General features: G+C 31.3%; 4 protein-coding genes and 1 long non-coding RNA gene across 5 annotated transcripts in view; 1 reads left to right on the top strand and 4 right to left on the bottom strand.

The window, feature by feature from the left end:
* Positions 1-9,894: 9,894 nt before the first annotated feature.
* Positions 9,895-10,424, bottom strand: LOC122533763. The gene is made up of 2 exons (XR_006307775.1): positions 10,138-10,424; positions 9,895-10,039 (listed from the first exon to the last, which is right to left on the bottom strand). It is a non-coding gene; the product is annotated as an uncharacterized LOC122533763 (long non-coding RNA).
* A 2,694-nt stretch (positions 10,425-13,118) lies between these two features.
* On the bottom strand, positions 13,119-16,910 carry LOC122533788 (sugar transporter SWEET1). The gene is made up of 6 exons (XM_043663845.1): positions 16,691-16,910; positions 15,577-15,654; positions 15,279-15,402; positions 14,488-14,643; positions 13,453-13,572; positions 13,119-13,379 (listed from the first exon to the last, which is right to left on the bottom strand). Exons 1-6 carry the CDS (start codon positions 16,765-16,767, stop codon positions 13,272-13,274), a joined length of 663 nt encoding a protein of 220 aa, XP_043519780.1. The 5' UTR covers positions 16,768-16,910; the 3' UTR covers positions 13,119-13,271.
* Positions 16,911-17,048: 138 nt separating this feature from the next.
* LOC122533793 (26S proteasome complex subunit SEM1) lies at positions 17,049-17,718 on the top strand. Its single transcript, XM_043663854.1, has 3 exons — positions 17,049-17,233; positions 17,313-17,409; positions 17,617-17,718. The coding sequence occupies exons 1-3, from the start codon at positions 17,149-17,151 to the stop codon at positions 17,663-17,665; spliced, it is 231 nt and encodes a 76-aa protein (XP_043519789.1). The 5' UTR covers positions 17,049-17,148; the 3' UTR covers positions 17,666-17,718.
* Positions 17,719-17,945: 227 nt separating this feature from the next.
* LOC122533779 lies at positions 17,946-22,168 on the bottom strand. Its single transcript, XM_043663823.1, has 9 exons — positions 21,439-22,168; positions 20,487-21,191; positions 20,093-20,417; positions 19,690-20,024; positions 19,393-19,618; positions 18,976-19,314; positions 18,738-18,891; positions 18,509-18,672; positions 17,946-18,426 (listed from the first exon to the last, which is right to left on the bottom strand). The coding sequence occupies exons 2-9, from the start codon at positions 21,137-21,139 to the stop codon at positions 18,124-18,126; spliced, it is 2,499 nt and encodes an 832-aa protein (XP_043519758.1). The 5' UTR covers positions 21,140-21,191; positions 21,439-22,168; the 3' UTR covers positions 17,946-18,123.
* Positions 22,169-24,485: 2,317 nt separating this feature from the next.
* LOC122533775 (actin, muscle) overlaps positions 24,486-25,212 on the bottom strand; it is a 2,698-nt gene continuing 1,971 nt past the window's right edge. The window contains exon 4 of the mRNA XM_043663816.1: positions 24,486-25,206. Coding sequence (XP_043519751.1) covers positions 24,487-25,206 — 720 coding nt within the window. The 3' untranslated portion in view covers position 24,486. The remainder of the gene's footprint in view (positions 25,207-25,212) is intronic.

Here is a 25,212-nt window from a genome sequence, read left to right as displayed (position 1 = left end):
ATTATTAATTTCTCTCCTACGGATGCATAAATAATCCGCAACGTCGGTCGATTGTAAACGTTTCTTTGAAGAAGCTACTTACTTCTTACAGAATCGCCCTGTAAATCGCCAACCGATGCAAAATCAACCACGAGATCAACCACGAGATTAAAAAGAACGAAATTTCACTCACATTTTACGCAGGAATTGAAACGATATCACTTGTATTTCATAATACCATCGACTCGCCCGGTCACACTCCTCTCTTCCCTATCTTCCTCTCTCCTTTCTCCGCGATAAATTTCTAACGATCAATGGATGCACGCATATCTTGCAGCCGCATCTGCAACTTCTATTTATATGATCGACTAGCGGAGGACCGCGGAGTCACTAGAAAAATATCCTGAAATAAACACCCTTCCGATTAATGATTCTCCTCTGACGAGCAGTATTGCGAATCGTATTAAGTACGATCGGTTCAATTTTTGTTCGGAAAACTATCGCCGATAGTGGAACCAAATCACTATGGTTCACAGGCACGTGGATGCGTCTGTAATCTGTACTTGGTGAAGATATTGGAAACATTCTGAGAATTTCACGCTAAACTTGTAGAAAATTCTACGACTTTTAAATATAAATTTAGAAAGGGAATTTAAACTGTTTTAAAAATTATATATAATAATATAATGTAATATAATATTATATAATAATATTAATAATATAATAATATTTTAATAATAATATAATGTAATAAACGACCACGAAATAATTTGTAATTATATTATTATATTATATATTATAATATAATATAATATAATAATATAATTACAAATTATTTTGGTGGTCCTTATATTATATTATATTATATTATATTATAATAATTATTATATTTTATTATAATAATAATATAATATAATAAAGGACCACGAAATAATTTGGCTGAAACATCACCGACAGAAAAATTGAGATAAATTGAATCCTGCCAATTGATTTAATTTCACATAAACAAACGCGACGCAACTAACAAAAATTAACATAATAACCCGACAATATAGTATAAATATAAATTAACCGACGTAATAAAAATAACGAAACTAAAATGTACATTAACTCACTTGGTTTTAGATAAATAAACGCGCCAACATCGGTATAATAATCTGACGATAAAATTGTCAGAACTAAATTGGTAAAAATCGTTTATTGACGTTACGCAAATTTTACTATTCGACCGAGTTAATTAAATGACAAAACAATTGCTCAAAGGGAATGAAAACTTCAATCATCGAGCTCGATTCCATCGAATTCCCAAGTAAACAAATTTTATGAAGCTTCTGCAAGAGTTCTATAGAAATAAAGTTTCGTTTTCTCTCGATGGTTTGGCAATTTTTTTTTTATTATTCCTTCGAAACTATGTATCTTAACGACCGGAATCTACGACGCTCATTTTCTTGCATGCTACATTTCGTTCTCAGTGTATTTACGGTTTTTGCATTTCGTGTAATAACGCATGCATGTCTTGAATACTTGTTCTTTTGTCTCTTTTTTTCTTTTTTTTTTTTTTTTTTTTTTTTTTGCTCCGAGCACACATCACGAACATGCATCTTTTTAAACCAACCTCAAGAGAGATAAAAAATAAATAATCCTTCCTCGCGTCTCGTCTCGTCTCGCTTCCAGCGAAGCTGGAAAATCTGAGAGGATCCTCGCAGCTTCCAAAAAGGAACGATTCAATTTATTGAAATTGACGTGAGTGACGCGAATGAATATGAAACAGAGATCTTCAGTATGCACGTGTTGAGAAGGATAATTACTCGTGCATTAAGAGGACAGTATTTTTAATACCTAAAACGCTCGTTACACGTGCGTCTAACACTTTCAAACTCACTGACTCGTAAACGTTAAATTTTCTTATATGCAACGTAACCAACTGGCTTCGAAATTTAAAGAATCAACAGTGTATCAAGTAGCAATGATTTCTAAATAGCATCTCTTAATGTTGCCTCCTTCTTTCTTTCGTAAAAAGAAAAAGAAATAATTTAAAAAAGACATTCGTGAAGAAAGCGAAATTACACGAGTCTGTATAGTCGGAATTGAAGGATCAATAATGTATCAAATAGCAATCGATTCATCATTGAAAATATCGTTTCTTTCTCTGTTTCTCGCGAAATAACGCGGAACGAGACATTCTCGAAAAACCATTCGTACGAATAATTCCACGTTCTTAAGAACCAGTCTTTCCTTTCTTCCTCTCGTGACAAGACTCACGAGACGTAATTTTTGCCAAAGAACAGTCATTTATATGAAATTTAATCAAACAGTTCCATATTCTTAATAGCGCTTGCTTTTTCTCTTCTTTCTCGAGTATTAATAACGAAAAGCATCCGCGGAAGAGGATATTTTGGTAAAAAGCAGCATAATATTTCATCGAATAATTCCAAATATACAACAACGTTATCAAATCGTAGATATTTGTTCGATCTTCTAACGTCTTCTTCTTTCACCTTGAGAATTAATAAAGATTCATTTTGATAAAAAACAAAAACAGTCATATCGTTTAACGTAAAATTTCATCGACTAATTATGACAAATAAATATCAAAATATACACGCGTATCAAACATCAGTGGTTCAATCTAGAGAACTGTACTTTCTTCTTCCTCGTCGAGACAATTAACAAATAAAATCAAACAAAAATTGTTTGGCGTAAAATCTCATCAAACCGCCAAGCATTCACGCATTAAATAATTAAAGAATTGCACAAACAGAGAGCACAAAGCAATTCGAGACACGTCAAGTTAAATATTGATCTTCTCGAGAGTTTGTTCGAAACTAAATTAACAAAAAAAAAAAAAAAGAAGAAGAAGAAGAAGAAGAAAGAAGACAGAAAGAGAGAAAGAGAGAGAGAAAAGCGTCGACAAGAGGAGACAAAATCTGGTAAAAATCAGTCGCACCACTTACGTGAAACTGAGGTCGGATGCGTTCGGGGGCCAAGAGGACCGGAAACCCCGTGGGTGTTAGGAGGTGCTAAATAAGGGGAGAGATCTCTCCTCGGTACACGGCACCGGCCGTACGTACGACGGTGTCACTTCACTTGCGTCACTCGTTTCCTCGCAAGTTTCCGACACCGGAAAGAGCGCCGGCGGTGTAACTCGCGCGCGCTCTCGAAAAAGGAGTCCTCCACTTTCCTCCCCGGTTGCTGCGTGCCACGGGGAAGCCTCGACGAAAAGCGAAACGGAGAGAGAGAAAGACAGAGAGAGAAAGAGAGAGAGAAAGAGAGAGAGAGAGAGATGGTATTTACAGTACGGCGCGCGTTTCACAGTGGCGCGTTACACATTTCGAGTTCACGTGTCCTGCGGGACAGTGTGCCTGCCAGTGTACGGAGTAGTCGACCGGCCAGGAAACTCCCTCTTTTTCCTACGTCTTGTCCTACTCGTCCCCCCATCCCACCCCCACCCCACGCCGTGCTGCCGCCTTTTCTTCCTTCCGTCGTCGACTCGTCAAGACCACAACGATCGCGGATCCAAGGATCATCCTGCACGAGAGTTTACATATGTACGTATGCATGCAGGTCACACGCAGGTGCGATGAAATTGATAGGACGTGCCGGTGATTATGACAGTGGCCTGGGTCATATATTTTAAAAAAAATGGTTTGAAGCCTGAATGAGTTATAGAGAATATTTTTATACAAAGTACAAAACTGATAGATAATGATTTATTACGACATTGCGTGTGAAATCTTGCGTGTGTCAGCCTTATTAAGGAAATAATAGGATCTTTGAAGCACGAAGTCGTTGGATTGAATTTAAAATAAATTAAAAATAAATGAGTAGAATTTATTTTGTTATATGGGATTGTGTTAATTATCTCGAAAGTAAATGATCTAAATATATATATATATATATATATATATATATATATATATGTATATATGTATATTATTTTTGTAAAATAAAAATAATAAATATATATTTAGAAATTAAATGTTTGTATATGTACGTATGTATGGTCACACGCAGGTGAGATGAAATTGATAGGACGTGCCGGTGATTATGACAGTGGCCTGGGTCATATATTTTAAAAAAAATGGTTTGAAGTCTGAATGAGTTATAGAGAATATTTTTATACAAAGTACAAAACTGATAGATAATGATTTATTACGACATTGTGTGTGAAATCTTGCGTGTGTCAGCCTTATTAAGGAAATAATAGGATCTTTGAAGCACGAAGTCGTTGGATTGAATTTAAAATAAATTAAAAATAAATGAGTAGAATTTATTTTGTTATATGGGATTGTGTTAATTATCTCGAAAGTAAATGATCTAAATATATATATATATATATATATATATATATATATATATGTATATATGTATATTATTTTTGTAAAATAAAAATAATAAATATATATTTAGAAATTAAATGTTTGTATATGTACGTATGTATGGTCACACGCAGGTGAGATGAAATTGATAGGACGTGCCGGTGATTATGACAGTGGCCTGGGTCATATATTTAAAAAAAAATGGTTTGAAGTCTGAATGAGTTAGAGAATATTTTTATACAAAGTACAAAACTGATGGATAATGATTTATTACGACACTGTGAAATCTTGCGTGTGTCAGCTTATTAAGGAAATAATAGGATCTTTGAAGCACGAAGTCGTTGGATTCAATTTAAAATAAATTAAAAATAAATGAGTAGAATTTATTTTGTTATATGGGGTTGTGTTAATTATCTCGAAAGTAAATGATCTAAATATATATATATATATATATATATATATATATATATATGTATATATGTATATTATTTTTGTAAAATAAAAATAATAAATATATATTTAGAAATTAAATGTTTGTATATGTACGTATGTATGGTCACACGCAGGTGAGATGAAATTGATAGGACGTGCCGGTGATTATGACAGTGGCCTAGGTCATATATTTAAAAAAAATGGTTTGAAGTCTGAATGAGTTAAAGAATATTTTATACAAAGTACAAAACTGAGATAATGATTTATTACGACACTGTGACATCTTGCGTGTGTCAGCTTATTAAGGAAATAATAGGATCTTTGAAGCACGAAGTAGTTGGATTCAATTTAAAATCAAATTAAAACAAATTAAAGATAAATTACAGTTGGATTCAATTTAAAAATAAATGAGTAGAATTTATTTTGTATCGGGGTTATACTAATTTATTTTGATAATTTTAATTATCTCGAAAGTAAATGATCTAAATATATATATATGTGTGTGTATATATGTATATTATTTTTGTAAAATAAAAATAATAAATATATGTTTAGAAATTAAATGTTTGTCGTACTGATTAATATCTAGGTTTTTTAAAAATTATATATAAAGTAGTGATCTTTTCTCTTCTAACTGAAAAATTTATGTACACGTTGCCCAGAATTTGAAGAAGCTCCTCCAAAAATACATTTTTGAAAATATTTCAAAGTGAAATATTAAAAGACACAATCTCCCAACAGTAAACTTTCGTCATACGAAAGTTTCTGTAAATTGGAGTCTGAAACATCTGATCTCATAGCATCTGTCACCACTTTATCAAACTTTGGATATATGATATATCTGTATTAAGACACTTAAAAAAATGTATCTCTCGATTTAAACTTTGATTTCTTTTAATGAAAAATGTAATTGTTTAAAAAAGCTCGAGTTTTGCCTAAGTAAGATTAAATAGATATTTAAAATAGAATTATTCCAATGATTCGCTTGTCAATATTCTTCATCTGCAGATTATATGTGAATAGAAGTTATTTGTGGAACCGATCATCTCGCGCGTTCCCAATTTCTATTCGTCTTATATAATATATAGAGATATATGTATGTAGAGAGAACATATCCCCGAGATTCAATTTATTACGTTGAAATTTACGTATTCAATACGCATGTGAAACGAGAGATTAATACTTTAATACCTGTTTTCCTTGTAAATTCACATTTACATTACGTAGATGTCTACTATTTTTTTTCCTCTTTTGTTTACTCTTTCTTTCCATCAAAAATATAATTTAAGTTTAATTATATGAAACTATAAATAGTTTTTAATTAATAAACCATATAATAAATAAACTATAAATAAAACTAAATAATAAATGGTTTTTAATTAATAAACCATGTAATGAATAAACTATAAATAAAACTAAATAATAAATGGTTTTTAATTAATAAACCATGCAATGAATAAACTATAAATAAAACTAAATAATAAATAGTTTTTAATTAATAAACCATGTAATAAATAAACTATAAATAAAACTAAATAATAAATGGTTTTTAATTAATAAACCATGTAATAAATAAACTATAAATAAAACTAAATAATAAATGGTTTTTAATTAATAAACCATGCAATGAATAAACTATAAATAAAACTAAATAATAAATAGTTTTTAATTAATAAACCATGTAATAAATAAACTATAAATAAAACTAAATAATAAATAGTTTTTAATTAATAAACCATGTAATAAATAAACTATAAATAAAACTAAATAATAAATAGTTTTTAATTAATAAACCATGTAATAAATAAACTATAAATAAAACTAAATAATAAATAGTTTTTAATTAATAAGCTATTAATATATTTTAATTAATAAACTGTAAACAATTATATGAAACTCTCTTATTCAACACATTATATGAAATTAATATACATATATTTTAGTTATAAATTCGTATAATCATTATTTCCTTGTTATTCCTTTTTTTTTCATCCGAATGTGTACCCAAGGTTTAATTTAATGTCGTATTTAAAACTCGCACGTAATTGTATTATGTGTGAAATGCAAAAATTAACAATCTAATATACACGCTTCTCTTACAAATTCGTACAATCATTTTTTTTTTTCTTGTTACTTCTCCTTTTTCATCTGAACATATTCCCAAGGTTTAATTTAATGTCGTATCGAAGCTCACGCATAATCCACGTAATTATATCATGCGAGGTGTAAAAATTAATAATCTAACATACACGTGTCTCTTATAAAATTCATACAGCCATATTCCTTTTTTTTTCTTGTTTGTTCCTCATTTTTCATCGTTGTCTCGTCTTCTCTTGAAAATTCCGAATTTAGCGTGTCTTGTTAGCTAATAAGATCCTTAAGGACGCGTGTCGCAACCGTTTGACCGAGTCGTGCGCCCTCGTCGTTATTGGACACGGTTATAATTGTCCAGATATACTTAACGAACGTTCAAGCAAATTACACGGCATCGAAATACACTCTGCATTGCGGCCTAAATTGATATTAAGTCTAATAGGGGAGAGGGTTTGCCGTTTCTGGATGAGCCTCTGCCATGTGAACGCAGAGGGAAACGTGTCTGCTTTCCGCGTGGCGTCTATAATTTACCAGCTCGACTCGAGAAAGTCGATTGAAGAAGAATCAAACTTGTCCACGTTGACAAATCGGCGAAAAATTAAGGTTACGTGTTGTTAAACGAATATTAGAAAATATTGTCTAATTAAAGATCACGTGTAATTTGTTCCCTTTTATTTCGAACCGCGATAATTAAAATTGAGAATTCGCGGTAACCGACGATCATCATAGAAATACGTCGTCCACTCTGACTTCAAAAATTGGAATAAAATATATACAAAATGCACACACTCTCAATCACTCAGTTTGCACGCTTAATCTCGATAAATTACTTATTCAAACTGGCAATTCAAACAATTTATTATCGATCGAACTTTCCGCTCGATTGGTGTTTAATTGCCATTTAATTACTTCTCGTCCCCCATGTGTGTGTATCGAATATTAAATGTTTATAATCGAGTAATCGCATTTCTATTGAATCACTTAATTAGGGAAAATTCCGAAAGCGAAACTCTCGTGTTTCTAGAGTGTAAAACAAAGTTACAGTTCTTTCTAGTTCTATTTGAAGATCACAGGTGAAAAATATGATAAGTAGACTGCGGATTTTTATATATATATATATAAATTTATATTATATATATTTGTTTATATATAATTATATACTTATATTATATTTATTTGTTTATATATAATTATATACTTATATTATATTTATTTGTTTATATATAATTATATACTTATATTTATTTGTTTATATATAGTTATATACTTATATTATATTTATTTGTTTATATATAATTATATACTTATATTTATTCGTTTATATGTAATTATATACTTATTTATTTATATATAATTATATATTTATTTATTATATATAATTATATATTTATTTATATTATATTATATTTATATATAAATTTGAGGGTAATCTACAGAATGCATATAACGTATGCAAAACGTATATAAAAAGATTTACAAAAACATACTATATAAAATACTCGTCATAATTTCCAATAAATAAACTGAATCTCTATTTAATTTCTATTTCTCTGCGCATGAAGAATTCCTCTGTTTCTATTCCCACGATAGAAATTTATACAAAAATCCGCAATCTTGTGGATCACCCAGTGCGAGTCACACTTCTTTTAATGAAACTGCCAGTCTCAATTCTCATTAATACCGCGATATTCTAATATAAATGTTAAATGAAACTGACACGACTGATTTATTCTCGAAATGCGCGTATTTACGATAATGTCTCTCCCTTCAGCCACCTTACGTCGAAATACATTTTTCTTGTTCCGTTTTCCTTTCGTCCACGGGAAAAACAGACACAACAGTCGGCAAAAATGGACTTATCGTATCTCGTTATTCGTGTCATCGTGTTTCATTTCATTTTCACCATTCTTCTCACCGTCCATTCTCGTAACTCGTCAAGTTTCTCATTCCTCACGGCCCGTGTAAAGAAGGGAAAGCGAGCACGTGTACGTAGAATCGCGAACGCCTGGCGACCCTGGGCCCCCAAGCACGTTCTTTATCCTGAATCGCGGAAACAGTGATTTTACACGGTTCAGCGGCAGAGTATCCTATCGTTCTCTCAATGCTTTTCCTTAATCGTGTGCTCTGTTATACATATACGAACCATCAGCTGATTCACATGGCTGGAAACGCGACGAGAGGCACAGGGGATGCAGCAGGTGTTATAACGAGTCCTCCTCCACCTCCTCACACAACGAGAAACACGCTCACGCTAACCAGCTATTTTCCTGTGTGTGAACATACTAACAACCAGCTGGTTGGCGCACACTCGGGATCAATCGCGATGAGAGAAGCGTGCGCGGGCACGAATCTCGTGGATGCGCGCCATCCGTACGGCTCTTCCGGACGCGATCGAACTCTGCCATCCTGTGATCGCCAGTTTTTTCCCAGCCAGAAATTACAGACTGATCTCTATCCGTCACACGTGTGTGTGTTCAACACATATTTTTCTTTGCTTCGATCCCCGTGTAGTTTCTAATACGTCTTTGACACTGAAGGTATTCTTCTTTACGTAATGTTATACATGATTTTAGTATTAATCTTTTTTTTTTAATATATATATATATATATACTTTAGTATTAATTGTATATATACTTTTTTTTTAATATATATATACTTTGGTATTAATTATATATATATACTTTTTTTTTTAAATATATATACTTTAGTATTAATTATATATATATATATACTTTTTTTTAATGTATAAATACTTTAGTATTAATTATATATATACTTTTTTTTAAATATATATATACTTTGGTATTAATTATATATATACTTTTTTTTAATATATAAATACTTTAGTATTAATTATATATATACTTTTTTTTAAATATATATATATACTTTAGTATTAATCTTTTTTATTATTATATATGTATTATATTTATATTATATATATATATTAAAATTTTTTATAATATATATATTATATATTTATTTTAATCTATAATCTTTATTATACGACGAGTAGTCTTTGGTATTGTACGTTTTTCGATACATTATACACAACGGTCTTTTTTTCTATATATATTATAAATGTCTTTTTAACATAATCTTCGGTATACGACGAGTAGTCCTTGGTGTAATTGGCAATTTTTGGTGTACGGTTCGGTCAGAGGTTGACGAAGTGTATTCGCATTTAAACGTCGTGTTTAACGATTAATTAATCCTAGAAGCAAACGAAATTCTAGTTCATTCTACTCCAATTGAAAATCGTTGCGAATCGTTCAATTGGTGTTTTTTAAAATGATGTATTAGATCACGTACGATATGAATGCAACGTAAACGTGTAGCTTTCACGTTACAAGATGTTATGAAGACATGTTGAAACGTGCGGTTATTATCTTTCGGTTGTGGAATTCCTCGAATGTTGCAGCTAGACGATTTTTAACGGGACAGAAATTTTTTGACCTTTTATGATTTTTCTATATATATGCGATTTTCAAATGTTGCAACTTCACGTGTGTATACTGTCGCTCAAAAGTGTTGAGACATTCTTTACGTTTAATATTTTTAATATCTGTTGTAAGTAATCAAATTTTTAACTTGCAATTTGTTGAATTTTACAGATTCTTTCTTGTACATAATTATATGTATATATAAATTATTAATAATATAATAAATAATATAATATATATATATAAATTATTAATAATATATAATAATATAATTATATATATATAAATTATTAATAATTAATATAAATTATATATATGTTAATAGTTAAATATATTAATATTTCTGTACACTGGAATATATGGTATATAACATATCGTATATTAAAAATATTAAATATATTAAAAACTATATATAAATTAAGTAATATTCATTGCGGATACATTCTTAATATTCAAAACCATCAAAATCCATCACTGATCACTTTATTTTGGATTATTGTTCTCATTCATTTTTCTTCCTTTAATATTTCTTTATCTTGTTTACTGGAACTTTTGGAAGCCTAGACATATTTTTCGAAGAAAAAAATACAACGAAAGCTGAAAATGTTAATTTTATTTAATTTTATTTCGTCACGTTGTTCGTTAATCAATCAACCTGATGGATTATGATAACCAGTCACAGTTTCGTGACGTGGATCGTTGACCGAATGTGACAGACGTGAATCATGCTTCTTTATCGAGGTAGAGATTTTAAAATAATTAACTGACGAAAGTAAACATGGCTCCTTCATTTTCTTCTTAGAGAGAAGATAAATATTGAATCTGCAATATTATATGACACGTGGGTTTGAAGTTTCTTTCTCCATAAAACGATATTTAACAGAAACAGTAAGAACAACTTTTAAAGAAACGAATTCTTCGATAGGATATAAAGATCGCTACTTACATCATTCCCAAATCTTGTTTTTATTCTTCAATGCAAGTTCAACCCTAATATACGCAGACGAACAAAGTTATATAAATAACTTCGTTAAAATTTAACTTGCACGTCTGAAAATTTTCTATCGAGAGAGGTCGAAGAAAGTATATCTACACTCACCTCATCCCACCTTCTTTTTGATTATCCTTCGGTAACTAGAATAGCAAAACAGCTAGAAAATTTATCTCTAAAATTTATATTAATTTAATTTAATTTAATTTATATTAATCTCAAACACCAAATCAAACATACGTTCTCTGCTTAAGACATTATTTACGAAAATGAAAATCATTTACACACTCGTGCACAATTTCCAGGACCCAAAATCACACGTCACTTGACTTGGCTTTATCAATACAATATCAAGCTACAATTGTGCTTTGTTGAATTACCAATTTAAAAAAAAAAAAGAAAAATGTACAATTATATAGTCATGAATCTGTTATAAACGTTCGTTCGTCTAGTTCGATTTCGCGTGTCGAGCACCGGTGTCCGTCTTACTGACGATCTATCAGACAAGCTACTGTCTACGTAGAAGGTCACTGTTTCCTGCTATTAGCCGGCAAACTCGATCAGAAAGTCAAGCGACGATGTACGCCGTTCATATAATAAGCCGATACAAAGAACGACTACTAACGAGCCGGTCGCAGACGTAAATCGCAAGGGAGCGGAGCCTGGTTGCCAAGAGAATTACATTTGCATGCTGCGTGTAACGTGGCCCCCGTAGAAAGTCAAATGGTAATCGCCTCTGATTATTCTTAATAGATCGGAGTCGCAAGCGCAAACGCTGACAGATCAAATCGAGACCGTGTCAGTCATTGAAAAGTACATATTCTGCCGCTTGTTAACAATGATAGTCGGAATTGAATTTACGTAATGAATTATTCTGCCCGATATAGTAATAAAGGTTTATCGTTAACGGAGTCGGTAACCGTGGACTTTTGAAACAACGCTGAAGATAAGATAATGTTTAATAGTCGCGATAAAATAGTCGGCTTTATATTTCAAGAAAGAGTAAAGAAGTAATTTTGAAAAATACAAACAAGGGCTGCTTTTATTGCAAGCTCTTCGCTCGTTTCATTCAAACATTGTTCTATTAATGTTGCTTGGGTCTGAGGTTTTATAAATTAGACTTTAAAAGTTCTCTCGACGAATAAATTTTGAGATATCATGTAATTGCGTTGAGGAAATGTTCGACAATTATGATTAAAAGTAAATTGATTTGACGTTTCTTCATGGCTACGAAGAGTTAACATGTGCAGTCACTTACCAAAATTTACCATCATTTAGAACAATTGTTAACCAATTGAAAAGATCTTCCTGTTTTAAATATAACTGAATGACTATAGGGGGAGATCTCCCCGCTTTTTGCGTGCTGCATTGTACTATTAATACACGTGCACAACATTTACACAAAGCTTAAATTTATAATCAAAAGTAACATTTTCGAGTACGAAATTTTATCGTAATTATTCAAAGATTATCTGATTAAATTTGTTACTCTGATAAAATTCTAAATTTACCTATTACAATCACACTGGACACGATTTCATTTGTAGATCATATTATTAATTATATTTATATACTAACGATCTTTAATGAATTCTGATTATTAATAAACTAAGTATTATTCCATTGTAAAAAGAAATGTCTCAATTTACATTCAACTAATCTTCAATTATTTGATTCCTACATGCTCCAATATGGATTAACCTAATAATGCTGTCTTAAAAATTTGGTTACTTCATCTTTTTATCGTGTAATGTTAATTATACAAATCGATTTAAAGATTACGACTGAAAAACGACAACGCTAAATGGAAATTCTTGTACTCACGAATATATACAGGATCTAAAGAATTGTATATTTCATTAAAAAAATCTTGTTTATTTAGAATCGTCTAGGCATAACAGTGAACGTTCGTAGCTAACTGTGTAAACTATCGTTCATAATGTACACATTTGTACAGCTTATTTTAACTGCTAATTTGTACACGATTTAAATACTTAAAATTCCACTTTCTTTTAGTCCTCCTTTCCTTGGCTAGAAACTTGGTCTTTCGATTTCGATGGATATATTACAAACAACGACAATTGTAACACAGACAAGATAAAACCGACGATATTCTGGAACTTTAAAAACATACATAAAAATTAGCGAGCAATATCAATCTATAAATTTTTAAAATTTCTCTTATCTACTTACGATAATGAAAGCGTTGTTAATTGCAAGGCCGTACAATAGCCACAAGAATGAAACAATAGTGCCCATAAATATGAGTGGAAACGGAAGGATATCCGTATTTTTCGTCTTTATAATCTCTCCCTGAAAAAAAAAAGGAAAAGCAATAAATGATATACATACATAGTCACATTGTATTTTGTGAACATGGTTAATTAATATTACATTTAATATTAAGTCATGTATGTTTAGTCTATTATAAATCTATTATAAACAGAAAGTAGATGTGTATTATAAATAACAGTGTTTTAAAGTCACATGGCAATTCAATTCTAATATAATAAGATAAAGAAACCAGAAGTATAGATTATGAAAGTACTCTTCTTTCTTAAGTATAGATTACTAACGTTTTAGCATGAGTCGCAAGCATCACGTTACATTATCGCTAAACATCCAAAAGTTAATAAATTCACCGTTGGAAAAATACGAATAAAATGTCAGACTAGATAGTGCGATGTATAATGTTTGAAATTGAACATCATTGGTAAAACACGGTTACGCTCGATGACGTACAAAGAACATCTCGGTCAACGAGAAATTAAGGTAGCACGTAACAAAGTACTTACGATATAATTAAATACGCTAACATTTCGCTGAGAAAATTTAAAGATGCGCAATCTTAAAATTAATCCTTTAAAATTAAAGAAACTCGAGAAATTTCATTGCCGAAGACAATATCAATTCTCACAACAGTACCTTGAAACTTCCATTCTAGTTGCGCCATTTCTATCTGAATAATTTGCATAATTTGTCACGGTTCGCAGCATTTTAGAACTCGTCTCAACGCGGGATTGTTAACGTAACTACTGAAAAGTTTCTTCGGCGATCATTGTGCAAGAAGAAACTGATCAATTGAACAAAAAAGAAGAAACATACATATGTCCTTTAACATTTAAAATGTAAGATGAGCATGAACACAAAAGAAAATTGTAATATTTATGCTATTCGTTTGAGTGAAGAGAAAAAGAACGTGCAAAGGGTTTGTGGAATTATACTTACAATATGTACGAGAGGAGATGCTATTAGGAGGAGCAATAATACTGTCACAATCAAACCAAATCTAAATTCAATCTTCTCGGGACTTTCCACTTGTGCATACGCAAGGAAGACCGTTACAAAAGCTGTTGCCTTGCCTATTAATGCAAGTGTATCCTTCTAAAAATGTGGAAGACTTGATGTAAAATACTTATTCAGGCGCTGATGCGGTTAGAAATATTTGTCCAAAATTTCTTCGCACAGCAGGAACTTCGCTTCTTCGTTAAGGCATAATTTTGCCGCGACTATCGATATATTTTTATTTTATTACAATTATTCGAAATTCAATGTAAAAAAAAAACGTGTCTCATTGTATATCTATCGGTTGTGCAATAGATTTGCAAACAACAAATTTAGTTGCAAAGTCCATATACAGGCGTATATTGGCATCATTTTGCACCACTGATGGATATACGATTTTGCTAGATGTAGCCACGTGTAGATTACACAAAAACATTAAAAAATATAATAAACAGAAAGTATTAAATTTTTATAAGCGTATGATATACATAATAGAAAAGACTGAAATATGTACAACAATTAAAATTAATTATAATCTCTGACAGTCTTTTAGTCTCTGATTGATAAAATTTGGTATTTTTTTCAAAATTTAAACAAGCAGCTTCATCTATATATATTGTAACAGAATGTTAACTGAAAAATTTAAATATGAAAAATAATTTACAAATTACAGATAAGGAAAGTAATTAAAAGAGTAACATCATGCATTTTAATTTGAAGATATGAACTCGTACCGTATGTGGTGAGTAATAATAATATACAGCCATGTATGCTACATTTGTGAGTAATCCAAAAACATTAACATTAATCATCGCAGGATCCCTCACAATCCATGCATACTGAAGCATTAAAATGCACCTAGAAAAGATTTTTGATTCACTCATACATCTATTCGAACAATCCATATAATTGCCTTTTATATTACAATGTATAATTTCTTACTATAGTTATGAACAGAAATTAATATTTCTATTAGAAACAAAGCTATCAATACTGTGTCTTCTATAATAAGTAATAAAATAGAGCACTCACATTCCTATGCCACCCACAAAAGGCATGGCATCAAATCCTCTGGACGAGCCTTTTCGATAAATATCCTTACATACCAATCTGTAATTAAATGATAATCATATATTATTTTTTTATCATTTAATTCATTTTAAATTAACATATAATACAAAATGTTTGTGTACAAAATTACAAATATAAATTTTGATTTATATATTTACAAAATTTTAAATTACAAAATAAAAAGTTTAATTTTAAATGACTTATAAATCTAGGTGATAAACAGGTATACATCATGTATTATAATTTGTTTACTTAGGTAACCATATTAGATTTCTACTACATTACATACATGAGATAGTATTAGATAACTGCATTAATGTATGAATCATGTTACCTCAGCACTTCACTTTAAAATTATATATATTTGCAAACCATAAGAATGTAATTGTAAAATAAGAACTAATTATCATATATAAACAAGAACTAATTATCATTCATTTTAATTATCAATTTGTATATTATAAAATAAAGAATAAATATCAATTAGGTGTTTTCATTACAAAATAATGATAAATCGAATGTACATTTTTATCATACAACATTCTCATTCTCATTGCTTTAATTTACAAATATGAAAAATAATATAATTACTTGTATGAAAATCTGTACATAAACATATATATAATATTTATTACAATCAATCAATCATTTTAAAAAACACATCCGCATATTTGCGGACAAAATATTTGTTTAAATATTTAAATGTCACAATAGCGAAAGAAATTTAAATTCAAATTAAGATCACACCCAAGAATCTACCAATACGTATATTTATTTAATATTTCTTAAATTGTGACTTAAAACTCGCAGAAGTAGCACAATTCCTCACAATTTCGCGATATGTGAGAAAAATAAGAATATCGATTGTTCGACGTAACACGTGGAAGAAAAGTCAAAAAGCAATGCCAATGTAAATGTCAATGTCAATGTCAATGCTAAGAAACTATTACATGACTATGTAAGTCTATCGAACTTACTTTTGTCTGAAAAACATACAATTTCCTAACAGAAATCAAGCGTAAAGAAAAAAAGAAAAAGATGTATACAAAGTGAAGTTTGAGTTTTCTTAACTCACGTTCCGGCTAACATTTGACCCATTGTGCAAAACGAGGCACACGTTGCCACGAGTTCTTTGTAATCCTCCAAGCCCATTGTACTTAAGCGGTTATCTTCGTCGACGTTCAATAACTACTGCGACTGTGAATCACTTCATCACTACGGAATTCAATGGAATGTCCCCCCAATCCCCAACACGAGCGGCGAGATTAGAAAAAAAAAAGATGATTGGTAATTTTATTTCCATCTGCGGCGCTAGTGTATCGCCTCACTGCGATAATGTTGTACCACAGATAGTGCGCGACAAAGATAGTAATAGTGATCAGCTCCAGTGTTTCACCGCTACGTGACGCTAGCACTTCAGTGTTCATAAATCAATCAAATTTTCTGCAAAAAAAAAAACTGGAAAATTCAAGCTATTGGGAGTTTTATTCATATGTGATATTATATGCGTTTACGTTGAAATTGAGTCTCACAATGACAGAAAATAAAAACGATAAAGCAAAAATTGATTTGGGTTTATTAGAGGAGGATGATGAATTTGAAGAGTTCCCTGCTGAAGGTATGACAATATTTATTATAATTTAATGAAAATGGTTCGTAAAGTTCTCTAACCTCAAATTGATTGAATGACTTGATAGATTGGGCAGCTGCTGACGAAGACAATGAAGATATCAGTGTTTGGGAAGACAATTGGGATGATGACGATGTAGAAGATGACTTTAATCAACAATTAAGGTGACTTTTATTGTAACATTATTTTGGAAGAATTTCAAGTTTGTAGCTGATCAAATAGTCGAAGCATATAATTCTCATCACAATGATATTTATTACAATAGTTTATCACAGTATATTAATCACATGTATATAAAATGTAACAATGTATTTAATTTACACTTGGAAATGGTATGATAAAATTTTTGAAAATAAAATTATTTATTTCAGAGCACAGTTGGAGAAACAAAAAGGCTCAAGCAAAGGGAAGGAATCTTAAATTATAAATTACATGTTATTATGCATAAGAATAAATATGTATTAGATTACTAAGATTTTGTATACATTTAAATTTCATTTGATATATATTGATAGACTTTTATTGTGAAATATAATTTTTCATAAATATTTGTACAAAACTTAAACATTAAATATAAATGTAGAATTTAAATGCATGTAGTACCTAATATGCATGAAGTACACCGTACAACTTATAGAGTCTTGTATTAATGAAAAAGATACTTGGCATCCTTAGTGTAAATGTGTAATCAGGTACGTAGTCCATTTTTGAAAATTTTATATAATTCTACATTATTAAGTCAACAAATTTAGTACATATGGCACATCAATTCCTTCTGACTAAAATACACTTCAATAGCTAGTAACCTTTAGTGGCTCAATAAAATCAAAAAAAAAAAAAAGGAATTGAATCTATCTTTTCTGATGAAACAAGTGAAATCACTGAACAGTTGTAGTATGATTTGACCTACATGAATTTAATAACTGTGATGCTAGAACATCCAGTATTTGTAGGTTTAAATCTATATTAACTTTTTTAATTTCATAAGAATCAAGTAAATATTTTAAAATATTCAATGTACCATCTTCGCCGAATATTAATTTTATATCATTTGGAATTTTAGCTAATAATTCTTGCAACAGTCTTTCTTTTAATAATGCCAATGATTCCTCGGAAAGTTTATTTTGTACGGTATGAAGTGATATATTACCCAATTGATCAAAAATTTGTAAAGTAGCAGTCTGTAAATTGTACAAAATTCATATTTGAATATAGAAATAACAATTCTCGTATTAATAAAAAAAAAGTAAAGGAAATTATTACTTGTAATACAGGTTCAGTAACATTTCCAATAAGTAACTTTGCCCATCTAACAACTGCCTCTTGTTGCAAGGCATTGTTACTTCGAATTCCTGTCAGTAATTCACAAATGAGATCTACAGCAACGCATGTTAATATTAGATGTGAATCCAATTCATCAACATCCTCTGAAAATAAAAATAAACAAAATAAAAACATTTTATAACATATAATTTCTATAACATTAATTTACCTTCGTAAGAACTTTTTACAATTTCCCACCAGTGACTAAATAATGCAGAATCATTAGTACTCTCCATTGAATCAACAGCTTCATAAGCAGAATCCACACAAGAATATTCAGTTCTTTCAGTTATTAATTGTTGAAGTTCAGCTGCCAAACTTTTCTATTGTAATTAATTCATAAATTTAATTCAATATAAAATACAAATTTAACTAAGTCTATATAATGAAAATTCAAATTTAATTACTGATTTTATATCCTCGATAAATCTCCATGGAATATCAGCTAAAGGCATTAATGTAGGTAATGGAACATTCTCTTCCTCTTGTTCAATTTCAAAACCTGGAACAACCGTCTTTAAGGTATTAAAAACACCACTTACTGTTTTGACCAAAAATTTGTCAAATCGTGCTGCAACTACATCTGCCTTTTTATTAGCGTTACTACTTGGCCGTAAAAAATGTCGCAATTGCGGTGGACATTCATTAGCCAAGCGTGTAGTTAAAGTTTTCAAATAATTTTCTAATTCAAGACGACCACCTTCTGGTAATATCAAGTTTGACATAATAGACGTTAATTCTGGGATCTGAAAATTGTACGTTACGTACATAAAATAAAATAAAAAGTATTTCAATAATTAATAAGTATCAAATGTTATATTCACCTCTTGTAGACTAGTATGTAACTGAGCAAAATCACGATATTGTCTTCTAACAGTAGCAGTTGTAGTTTCAAATAGATCGACTCCACGTTGTTCTATATCATCAAATTGAATACAATAAAATAACTGCTGTGATCCATCAAGTGCTGTATGAAATTCTGTCCAAGGAATGGACAAATTTGTAAATTGACTACCTTCATATACTACATAAGATTTTTCTTCCACATGTCTGAAGAATGGAATGCAAATATATATATTTGATTTATTATTAAAATTAAAAAAAAAAATACTAGTACTTACAATGGTGTATTCACAGTTGATTTTTGTTGTAATACAGTTCTAAGTCTAGCAATTGTTGTAGCAAAATCTGTAGGTTCCTCGTATACAGGAGATATTTTATCCTCTTCCATTTCAGAATCTACCTCTGTCATACTTTGACCCCATAGACCTCTATGTTCTGTACCTAAATTATGTAAACGTAAAGTGGGTCTTTTATCATTTATAGACGATGAGGTATTTTCACGATCAATTAAAGCTTCAGTAGATGACTCAGATTTTGGTTTTGGTAGCGGTCGTGGAATCACAGCTGCTGTTGCAGATGTTATACCATCTCCCAGAGCATTGGATATAACTTTCTGAAATAGTTATTTTATTAGTTCATAATAATCAATGATAAATAAGCATGGTAGAATTGTGCACATACTTTGGCTTGTGATACATTATCTTGCTGTTCACTTTGAGTTTTGGAAATGTCCTTTGGTTGCAGTAAATCAGATAAGTTTCGAAATAACCAATTTGGACAACTTACTGTTTCAATGACTATTAATAATCTTTTTGCTAAGATAGATAGTAACAATTTACATGGCAATGAACTTGTTAACTCCCATTGTAAAAATTCTTGTGCTAAAATAGTAACCATTCGATGAAGCCTATGCTCTAAGGCTGGCATATTACGGGAACCGGAATGTAAATACTTAAATGCTTCCTCAATATTTGATGCAGTTCCTTTTTCTACTCGCCGTAATGCTCTATAATACAATTCAATTAATTTATTTTAATTTATGGACTAACTTACTCCATAAACATATATAACATACCTGTGATATTCCTTTAAATGTAATAAGAACACATTAAACAGCTTATGAGTAAGCTTTATTTTGTCTATTAAACTGATTTTATGAAACAATTTGGTCAATAATTTTTTTAGTAACTTTTGTGCTTCATTAGGAAATGATGTATCGTCGCTGATAGATTTATACCAAATATTTATGAATTTTAAATTTATTTCTTTTACTAAATTATGTATTTCTATTGCTCTTTTTCTTTTTGCAGAAATATCTTTCCCACTAGATGTACTTTTTGTTTTATGCTTTTGCTTCTCAGCAGATACTTGTGTCGAATTTGCATCTTTATTTTCTTCTACTGCATTCTCATGTTTATTATTACATTCACTTTCATTTTCAGAATCATGTAATTTTAAATTGTTTAGTATTTTTTTATGTAACCAGTTATTAAGAAATTTTATATTAAGCGGCCTATTAGCTTTCAATGCAAGTTGAAATAAAAAACAACTGAGCCACACTGACAATATTATAATAAAAATAGCCCACAAAATAGAAACATATATTGGTAATGGTGTGAGACCAGCCCATTCTTGTATAACTAAAGATAACAATGCGCATAATATACTTAAAATCAACAATATCTGGTTCAACCAGCTCATTGGTATAACTTTCCCCATTGTAAACATAATATAAGAATACTACCTTCAATATTACATTTTGTGCCAATATAATATAAATCTGTAAAATAAATGTTTTTATTCTTTTACAAGCTTACCATATTGTTCGATGCTATTATATTCTATATCAGAATAACATATTAAAATATTCATAAATAATTTGAAGCAATAATACAAAAACGTTCATTTAATAATATATTTTTCCAGTGAAAGATTGTGTCTCCAAAGAATCAAACACTCTTATAATTTTACAACTATTTTCAAAAACCAGACTTCTATTAAAATCTTTAGTTACTTACAAAACTTACCTTATATTTCTAAAATATTTCTATTCCATATATTGACATATTGATGTTTTATACTGTAACCTCGGCATTTTTGATTCTCGTTCGAGTTGGATCATAAAACTCCTTAACGAACGTGAGCCGTCTCATATATAGATATTGATAATCACAGATTACTAACTTAATCCCTTTGTACTTAAATGCACCTGAATTTTCATGAACATTTTATTTTCTTTTGTGGTCATACGATAAGACATAGATTACATCTTAAAAATAATGGCGATCTTCTTTGCCATCGCTTGATTTATCTATCCTCGTTTTCATAGAATATACGTGACAGTGGCAATCATTGTAAATGTTTCGTATATATGTATATATACAAACAATACTTTATGTTATTTTGTCAAATTACAATTAAATAAGTTTTTTAAATGATAAAACACACTTGTAATACTGTCTCTCGAATTTAAGGTTATAAATGTAATTGTTTTACACTCTTTGTTAATAAAGAACAGAAATATGTTGTGACACATGCGTACATGCATATGCCTGTGAAAACGTAGAAGATAATCGAAAATTATTGTATAGATACAGGCTGAGTATATTCTTTATTATGAAAAAGCATTTGAATATCTGAACTACTTAACAAGTATAGTATGTTACTTATAGTAAGAACTTTCTACCCAATACGTATTTGATTTAAAGATTACGATCACAAAAAATTCAATATGTTTTATGTTTGTAGACATGCATAAATATTTTTAAAAAATGTATGAAAATACTTTTAAAAATACAAATTTAGAAAATAACATTTAGAAGTTAAAAATGAAGTAATTTAACAATCAATTCATATTATTTTTTGACTGTGATTCGAGTTTTTACATTGTCATTCAATTTAGAATTGAAATAAATTATTTTGTAATTTAAGATATTAATTAAAAAAAAATATATATTTCTAAATTAAATTCTGCTACGTGTACGTAATATTTACCTACGTTTAGATCGAGATAAATTCACTGTGTAATGATCGAGAAACTGATAATTTTCTATCCATTTGGGACGAAAGCAATTTATCTATGAGTCAAACAATTAAATTGTAATCGTCATATCAACATTATCACGCATCTAAAATAAAATAATACAAATCTTATATATCATGCTTGATAACAAATTTTCTTTCAGATAGAAAAGTCAAGTTGAAAACAAGGAATTAACTGTTCGTCTATTTCATTAAAAATATAATAGACCGAGTAATTATATCATACGATCAGTTTTCACTGTTCATTCAAAACAGGTCATACGATACGACGTATAGTAATTAAGTGGCAAAGAACAGCGTTTCGTAATACGTGTGTATACACATACTTGCCGAGTAAGCGAAGCTAGCTATCTGTTTTCTAGCATTAGCATTCTCAGCACGTGTCAGTCTCGTGAAGAGGAAACGAAGTGTAATAAAGTCGTCCTAAACTCGGTGTACCTCTACCCCATGCAGGTGCACGTACGCATGCATACACGTCCCAAAGAGTGCGGGCTCTAATTTTAGTTGGCGAAGCGTCGGAATAAGCGTAAGTCATCCGGGGGCCTTGTAAGGCTAGGAGACGATCCCGGGGACCCCCGGTATGCACTCCCCAACATCCACAGCATCCACGTACCGTACAACTCTATTTTTGTTATTTCTTTATTTGTAGCACAGTTTTATCGCTCGTCTTGGGTTACGGATTTTCCTTCGAAGGGAAATCTATAACGGACCATGTTCAAACTCGGAAGATGCCCGGTGTATCGAGTTTATTAAAATTAGTTTCGTTTATAGAATTACTGAGATATGGAAATAATTATTTCGACGCGGAAAAACGCGAAGTAATAATACTTAGATAATAATATTTAATGAATCGAGTAAGTGGACAAGGGAATAAATGAAACGTTTTGTTGTGCAATGATATTCAACTCCACAAATAGCGAGTAAATCGTACGGAGAAGCGATAAATTTAATTATTTCTATTTCGGAGGATTTTGCCGTGGCCCTTTAATTGGGATAGCGATGTCTCTGTAAAATGTTATGGCTGAACACAGGTGTAGCCTGCAGATCTATTTCTGGATCAAAGTTATCGTCGATCCTCGATATAGAGTACCTTCCGTTTTGCGGATTCAACGCTTACATTATTCTAATTCTTAGTGTCACTTTAATTGCGACAATGAACAGAGAATTATGAAGATTTTCCTTAATTGCCGCGTAAGTCTACAGCCTACTGAAAGAAATAGAAATACAGTCACTTAGAGTTGCACACAGATTGGCTAGCTGCCAGAGTACACTGTTATCCGCAGTTAAATGTCATGAGAATCGAAAACACAATAATTCTCTTGAACTTTATCTATAAAATTTGTAATTTGTTTCCATCCATTATATCATCATTTTGAGCGTTCGCCAGAAATACCGCGTGCGATAAGGTTCACATAATCCGACATTGAATTATTATATAATACAGTTTTATTATCATTAGTTATGTGATATAATAAGAACAATACGCCAGGCAGCAATATGAGCCGACGTCGATGCGCCTGGTTATGGTTTTCCATATCATTATACTTCACTCTCGTCGATTACCACCCCGTGCGTATCGCAAATGCCAAATTACGTGCGCTTACGATTTCAAAGAAGCCTTTGTATCTGTGTATGTATGCATGTGTATGTGTGCATGTCTCTGTACGATACATGTAAGTCAGCGTATACATGTTCACAAGACCGAGACGGGCTTGTTGCAATTGCCGAGGAGATTATTGTCAATAAATTAATTAACGTTAATAACAAACAGTCGTGTTGTACAAACTAAAAAGTAAAGTACAGTCTGATAAATGTGTAGAATAAAGGCACTTTAGTAATTTTCCTTTCCCAAATCTCGTGTCCCCCCCCCCCTCCTCCTCCAACGTTCTACCTTCTTCTCTCTTTCTTTCCCCTGGCGTCGGTGCTTCCCATATCTGAAGGGGTCGGGGCTCGAGATACACGAGCACGAATAGAAAAAGAAAAAGAAAAGAAAGCAGGCGAAAATCATGAATCCCTGTATCAGATGCAACATCTTAGAAGCACTTGCGATGAACGATGCCTGGTCCGGACTCGTCGTACTCCTGCTTGGAGATCCACATCTGCTGGAAGGTGGACAGCGAAGCCAAGATAGATCCACCGATCCATACGGAGTATTTCCTCTCGGGAGGAGCGATGATCTTGATCTTGATGGTCGACGGGGCCAGGGCAGTGATTTCCTTCTGCATACGATCGGCAATACCGGGGTACATGGTGGTGCCACCAGAGAGTACGGTGTTGGCGTACAGATCCTTGCGGATGTCGACGTCGCACTTCATGATGGAGTTGTACACGGTCTCGTGGATGCCGCAGGATTCCATACCCAGGAAGGATGGTTGGAACAGGGCTTCCGGGCAACGGAACCTCTCGTTACCGATGGTGATGACCTGTCCGTCGGGCAACTCGTAGCTCTTCTCGAGGGAGGTGCTGGCAGCCGCGGTGGCCATTTCCTGTTCAAAGTCCAGGGCAACGTAGCAAAGTTTCTCCTTGATGTCACGGACGATTTCTCGCTCAGCCGTGGTCGTGAAGCTGTAGCCTCTCTCGGTAAGGATCTTCATGAGGTAGTCGGTCAAGTCGCGACCGGCCAAGTCCAGACGGAGGATGGCATGAGGAAGGGCGTAACCTTCGTAGATGGGTACGGTGTGAGAAACACCGTCTCCAGAGTCCAAGACGATACCGGTGGTACGACCGGAGGCGTACAGGGACAATACGGCCTGGATGGC

The sequence above is a fragment of the Frieseomelitta varia genome, unplaced genomic scaffold (assembly GCF_011392965.1).
Source record: "Frieseomelitta varia isolate USP_RPSP 00005682 unplaced genomic scaffold, Fvar_1.2 scaffold_552, whole genome shotgun sequence".
NCBI classification, from domain to species: domain Eukaryota; kingdom Metazoa; phylum Arthropoda; class Insecta; order Hymenoptera; family Apidae; genus Frieseomelitta; species Frieseomelitta varia.
This window is presented reverse-complemented; position numbering and strand designations above follow the sequence as displayed.